Here is a 7071-nt window from a genome sequence, read left to right on the forward strand (position 1 = left end):
ATGCCATGCTACATCAAGTACTGCATGGTGGCATCAAGTATTTGAGGTACATATTCATCGCCCCACCAAAAGTATTCATAGGGGATGCATGCCATGCTACCTGCATGCCATCCATTCCCCCGAAAGAGGAACACCACCCACATCATCAGTACTGTATTTGAGGTACGCATGGTCGCATCAAGTGTGTGTTCTTGCGGATCCTAGAGGGATCTGATGTTGTTTTGCGCGCACACAAGGTTGTCGTGTCGATGTAACTGAAAATATAAAATGCATCCTTTTCATTACTGCAGAAACATGGAAAACATTATGAAGTACTCCCTTTGGAATCCATTTTGGGACGGAGGGAGTACCTTAAAACAGGAAATACATTTGGAATCCATGCAAATTTTCATTTACATGTGATTTTTATTCGGTCTTTGTACTGCAGATGTGCAAATGTTACAATGCCTTCCAAATATAAAAGGTCGTCATGGCGGTCTTGCAAGGGTACTGTCAAACATATGTGCCGTGGAACGAAGATGGGACAACCCTGCAAAATTGGGAAGCAAATAAGAACAATACTTCTGGAGGTCACAACAGTTTAAAAGATCGAGCAAAGTGAGAGCTAACTGGAAGGAAGGAAACTGAAATTTTCAATCCCAACACCCAAAGTGTATTATCAAGAGATAGGAAACAAAGGGGGCAGCCCAGAGCAAGAGATAGGAAACAAACTGAAAAAAAAAGCCTAAATTACCACAGAGCCACTAAAAGGAAACAAAACAATAGGTCCACACTGCGCACCCAATCTAATTGACTAATTCATTTAAAGAACACATTAAAAGAAACCTCTCACAAGAAATTCAAGCACCAGTGAGAAAAGTATTCATATGATCTGCTTATCTTGAAAAAGAAACCAAAATTTCCAGTTTGAAATAAAAATGCTATTATCATGTACACTATATTGTTCTAATTCAGATACGAGAGATAGGTAAGTTTATGCACTATGAATGCTGAAACTTTCACGATATCTATACAAGAAGAAACATACAGAGGGTACAACTAACAAAACAATGAAGAATTTCACCTGCAGAAAGACATTTGACTCATGTGGTTCTCTTGTAGAGTTTATTGGTATATCATAATAAAAAATGAACACAATATCATAATAAAATTATTACCAAACATCAAGGGTTGTATGAAAGGAGCCTCAAGAATTCTACCTATTGTGACATTTGCGGGTCTCCTAGCAGGTTGCTTGTAAAAAGTTACTGATGTAGGCTTGTGCAAGACTTTCTCCAAGCTTTACTTGTGCTTCAGTGGTAAGATGCAAATTATCTTCGTTCAAGGGCAGACCAATTGCATCCACAGTTACAACATTCAGCAAGTTAATGCTAAGCTGAGCCTCCCTCACTTTTTCAATGTTCCTTTTATTCCCAGATGCGAGAGCAACCTGTTTAGTGCATACATAATCTTGAGAGAAATGGTAATCTTCATAGCAAATAATATCAGAGAAATGAAAATATGATCACTTGGCAAAGCAACCAGCATTTTTGTAAGAAAGAGTGAAATCAATTAATGAAAGATTTAAGGTGTTAGATAAGAATATATTATTTAAGTAGTTTTAGAATAAACCATTTTTTTACTTGAGGATATAAAATTGGTGAAATAAAATACACACGTTTTCATGTCTTGAATCACATCTTGTGGTTTATTTTCGTGAACCAATAACATCAATTTAAACTAATCTGATCAGTAGGGAAATGAAAATAGAAGTTAGTTTGGATATACTTATGATGTTAAAATACCTGATTGTAAATCCAAAAAAACTACAACTATGCATATTAATGGCTTGAGAAAGTAAGCAATTACTACACAGCTGCCTGCCTGTACGTTTTTCAAACTGAAACGAGACAAACAATTGTATGCTTCCTTGTCCTCCATCTACAACCAATGTGTATTCACAAGTCCATCTTTTATTTTTTAAGTTCTGATTCTTTTTGCTCATATAGTGGTCTATTTTTCATATTATGCCAATAACCAGACTGTGCCATGGTGTCAGGTCCGAGTGAGTCAAAAAACCTTTGAATTCAGCATTATTCCAAGACTCCTATTTCAAAGTCTATCTTTTAAGGGGAAAATGGAAATAAAAGTAACCCTTCTTTTCCCATTCCCTCTCTATTGCATGGGTGGAAGAACTAAAATAGAGGATTCTGGAAAAAAAAGGACCTTCAAAATCAAATTTTATGTGTAGCGCAAAGGAGTTGCGATTTCTTCTTATTCCTATAGAACATCTAGTAACAAGAATATGAAATCGTAAATAGCGTACCATGTCATTACCGAATCCACATAACCCAGGATAAGGAACTAAACAATACAATTTTAGAGTTGAAGGAATAGGTTTGCCTGGAAGTATAGTTGAGGGACGAAAATTATACTTTTTACTGGCTGCAACAACCTCCATAAGAGATTAGGCTAGACGTGTATTGTTCATCTCGATTGGCTTCGCAGCTGGTGCTTGGCCAAGGTGTCCCGCTTCTTGCATTATGCTTGCTTCTCCTATTAATATAAACATGTGCAAATATTGTTTACGCATGTCTAAAACTTGTTCCAAGAACGGGTATCTTAATCGTATCAGTGGAGCCACTTACTTGGCATAATGCTGCATACAGAACACCATGTATGAATTTTAATCATATATAACTAAATAGTTGATCCTCACTGACCTATTTATCTCAACATGCACACATGTCACCATGCATGAAAAACACCCACCTCAATAATTAATACACTAAATCATATATTCATATTCCATACAACAAAATCCATCAAAATATATTGCAATAATTTCCCGTAGCAAACGTGTGGGATATCATCTAGTTAATTAAGTCTGTGTCTGCTGTGTCTGCCCATCATAAAAAAAGAAGGAATCATGCTGCATTACTCATGCAGGACTGTAATTAAGTATTCATAAAAATTACGCATATGATTGCACTCTCTGTTCAGAAACATAGGACACATTTTGACTCTTACAACTACAGCTTTGAACAAAAGTTAGTTCATTAGTAAAGTTTGTATTCAAAAGTATTTTCTTATGGCTACTATTTTGTAGTAGTAGTTAACAGAACATTGAGCAAAGTTTATGGTGAAAGTTTGAGCATAGACAATCAAATTTTCTGAATGGAAAGAGTAATACTTCATCTTCACGTGCATTGAACAATAGTTATCTACCCGAGTCCCCCGCGTCGCCCCCCGGTCGGGCGACTCAGGCGGAGACCCTAAACCTAGCCGCCAGGCCACCTCCATCCCCGTCCTCCCCTCCGTCGCCGCTGGAGGAAGCCGCCGGGCGAAGCCCCGGGCGACCGACGGCGGTGGCGGAGGTCCTCTTCCATCCCGCACCGAGATCGGGTGAGGCGGGTCACTGTGACGCCCCGAGACCGATGCTCGAGAAGACTTCCATATGTTCCGGGTTTCGTCGTGTGTTTCATTTGTGCCTGCCCTTTTATTTTTGCATTGCATCATGTCATTTGCAACTCAACTAAATAAATTACATAGATCGTTGATCTATTTAAACCGAGGGAATTCACGTGGTGATTCTCTTTACAACATATATCCCAATATTAGGGAGCTATGATAAAAATTATTCCATTTATTTGAAATTAACCATAACACACTTGCAAATATTCCCCATGTCTTTTCTACTTCAAGTTTGACTTCAAAACCTTGCCCGCTTCTCTCTTCCCTTTTGTCGAGGTTCCTCCAAAAATTTCAACATTTTTGGACACTTCAAAACCCAAGTCCCAGTTCAAACCATTTGAATTAAATTCAAATGAGTTTGAATTTAAATCTTGCAATCTTGCCACTCCAATTTGCTTGGAACGAGCACTTTTTCGTGAGTCCAGAAAAATTAAACCCTTTCCCAAATTCCTTCCCTAATCCTTACTTTTCTCTCTTTTCCTTCCTTTTTTTTTCTCTTCTCTCCTCTGTTTTGAGTAGAGAGGTTATGGGGGAGAAGAGAGCCCAGCCAGGCAGGCCCATCTGCGCTTAGACGCTTCCCTCTCCACTGGGCCTCCCTAGGCCTATTCCCGCGCCGGCCCACCTACCCTCCTAACCCTAGCCCCGACCGGATCCCTCTGACGGATCCCATCTTCCCTCGTCTCCCTCCTCTCGCCGCCAAGAGCCCCTGCTCCCGATTCCTCATCTCCCCGTTCCTTCCCTGCGCCACATGCACGTACACATCAAGCATCAGGAGAGCCTCCGTCGCCCTGTACCTTCGTGCCCCGCCGGATCTTCGTCCTCCGCGACCCGGACGACCGGCCAGAGCCGCCATCTCCCTACGCCTCGCCCCGACTCCCTTCGGCTTCCTCGCCGGGGGCCGCCGCCGCAGCCCTGCTGGACTTCGGCGACCCGGAGCGCGGCGCCTCCGCCCTGCTGCTCCGTTCATGAGCTCCGCCGGACCTTCCTGCAGCCTCGCGCGCCGAGTTCCCGAGCCCCCTCGTCCAGGAGCTCCACGAGGAGAGGAGCAACAACGCCGGAGCGTCGGCTTCGCCCGCTGCTTCTCTGGATGCCGCGCCTTAGCGAGCTCCTTCGTCCCCTCCTCGCGCCGATCCCCATGGCCATGGCACCGCCGGCCTCCATGGTTTGCCGCGCCCCTGCCGGCCTCTCCTTCCTCGCGCCGCACCACCAGACCCGGCGCCCGGCCACGTCGCAGCCCCTGCTGCCGGCGACCTCGCCTGGACCCGTCAAGCTCCGCCGCCCAACCTGCATGATGTTGTTCATCGTAGTCCCTCTGCTGCTCCCCGGTGTCAAGTCTGCTGCTGCGTCATCGTCTGCATCCACCATGGCCTCGCCTCTGCTCGAAGCAGATGAACAGCAGCGTCCGCCGCACATTTCCTTTGCATCGTCACGCCCGCGCCAAGTCCTGTTTGTGGATTTCGTCAAGTTCGAGCTTCTTTGAAGAAGGGCTTTTGCCTTGCTCATTTTGGGACGCGACAAGTTCCTCTTCGAAAGAACGTCTGCATGATGATCTCACAAGTACCGTGGCACCGAAGACCTTTCATGCGTCAAGTCCATCTCCGAGGATTTCACCAAGTACTACGACGGCCGTTATTCGTCAAGTACCCTTTCGGATCACCAAGTTTCGGCTGCCATCGTCGTGAACTGCTTTCGAAACGTGTATCACTAACGCCAAGTACTAGTTCTACGAGGACCGCCAAGTTTGTCTTCCATCGTCTCCAAAATCGCCAAGTACCACGTCGATACGAGAACAACTACCCTCGACGTGCATTTTGCCAAGTACCACTACCATCGACCTCCGAAGAACAGGGTTTTGCCGAGTACCCCTTCGTTTTGTCAAGACCATCAAGTCCCTCGACGACAAGTGCACGACTACGCGGATTGTACCAAGTACCCCTTCGTTTCGATGAGACCAGCAAGTCCAAAGAATGCCAAGTTCGACGACGCTCTCCGCCCGAACGACTACCGCCGGCGCGTACCTCTCCGTCGCCGTGGGTTTCGTCAAGTTCAACAGTGAACCCCGAAGCCCTCGGATTCGTCAAGTCCGAAGGTGCAAGTACCACTCCGAACCATGTACGTCGACCGTCGCCAAAGACCCGTGTAACGCGAACGTCAAGTTCGACTACCGTCGCGTGAACCGCTACTTCCACTATGAACGTGAGCGACTACCGTCGCGGAACAACTACTTCCTCTACTTCCCTCGACGAACCCGAACCGTCTCGTTTGCACGCTTTGAAGGTATAACCGCCGAGAACGAACGTCCGAGAATAATGCTTGTGTCGTATGGGGTGCACCCTTTGTCTGCACCGTGTCTGATTTGTCACTCGTTTTCCATGCCACTAACCCATGGGAACCCGGTAGTCGGGATCACCCCACCATCTTTTGCATGCTCCCATCACTTTTCCTTTTGCATCGGTATTTCCATGAGCTACCGGAACCGTTATTGTTGCCGTGGCACTCCCTTTCTTTCCACGACGGTGACAAAAGCTTCTTAATATGCTCTTATCAACATTTTCATAAATATTGCATAAAACGTGCATGTCATCCGCATCATGATAACAACTTCAAGAATGTTTATAATTGTTGTTTCCATCAAATTTCTATATGCATGTGGGGAATTACCGGATTTGTTGTTTGTTATATCCGGCCCCATTTAAACTGTTTAAATGGTATAGTTTTGTTATGCTTCACCTCTTGCCATGTTAACCAACATTTAATATTGTTGAGAACTTAAACGGGAGAGAACTAAATAACTGTTGTGGTGTTCCGTCAATATGCAACTCGTTGCATATTGAGCTCCACTTAACTTGTAGTATTGCTTGAGCACTTTGCCATGCCATGCTTCATTAAATCAGACATGCATCTTAATTGTTTGTGCATCATGCCATGATTATGTCGTGGGTGGTTACTATGTTGTTTGCTTCTTTCCGGTGTTGCTTCTTCGGGTTAGTTCCGATAACGTCGCGTTTGTGAGGAACCGTTCGACTACGTCCGTTTGTCTTCTTCATGGACTCGTTCTTCTTCCTTGCGGGATCTCAGGCAAGATGACCATACCTTCGAAATCACTTCTATCTTTGCTTGCTAGTTGCTCGCTCTTTTGCTATGCCTATGTTGCGATACCTACCACTTCCTTATCATGCCTCCCATATTGTTAATCCAAGCCTCTAACCCACCTTGTCCTAGCAAACCGTTGTTTGGCTATGTTACCGCTTTGCTCAGCCCCTCTTATAGCGTTGTTAGTTGCAGGTGAAGATTGGAGCTTGTTCCATGTTGGAACATGGATATTTTGTTGGGATATCACAATATCTCTTATTTAATTAATGCATCTATATACTTGGTAAAGGGTGGAAGGCTCGGCCTTATGCCTGGTGTTTTGTTCCGCTCTTGCCGCCCTAGTTTCCGTCATATCGGTGTTATGTTCCCGGATTTTGCGTTCCTTACGCGGTTGGGTTATAATGGGAACCCCTTGACAGTTCGCCTTGAATAAAACTCCTCCAGCAATGCCTAACATTGGTTTTATCATTTGCCACCTAGCCTTTTCTTTCCCTTGGGTTCTGCAGACTCAAGGGTCATCATTAT

The 7071-nt window shown here is 44.6% G+C and overlaps 1 protein-coding gene across 1 annotated transcript in view; it reads right to left on the minus strand.

Annotated features, from left to right (window-relative positions):
- Nucleotides 1–296: 296 nt before the first annotated feature.
- LOC119354794 (probable carbohydrate esterase At4g34215) overlaps nucleotides 297–7071 on the minus strand; it is a 21230-nt gene continuing 14455 nt past the window's right edge. Inside the window, exons 2-3 of the mRNA XM_037621537.1 lie at nucleotides 1200–1429; nucleotides 297–529 (exon numbers count right to left, since the gene is read on the minus strand). Of these exons, the coding sequence (XP_037477434.1) occupies nucleotides 1223–1429 (207 nt within the window). The 3' untranslated portion in view covers nucleotides 297–529; nucleotides 1200–1222. The remainder of the gene's footprint in view (nucleotides 530–1199; nucleotides 1430–7071) is intronic.

Source organism: Triticum dicoccoides, chromosome 2A (assembly GCF_002162155.2).
Source record: "Triticum dicoccoides isolate Atlit2015 ecotype Zavitan chromosome 2A, WEW_v2.0, whole genome shotgun sequence".
In the NCBI taxonomy this organism is placed as follows: Eukaryota; Viridiplantae; Streptophyta; class Magnoliopsida; order Poales; family Poaceae; genus Triticum; species Triticum dicoccoides.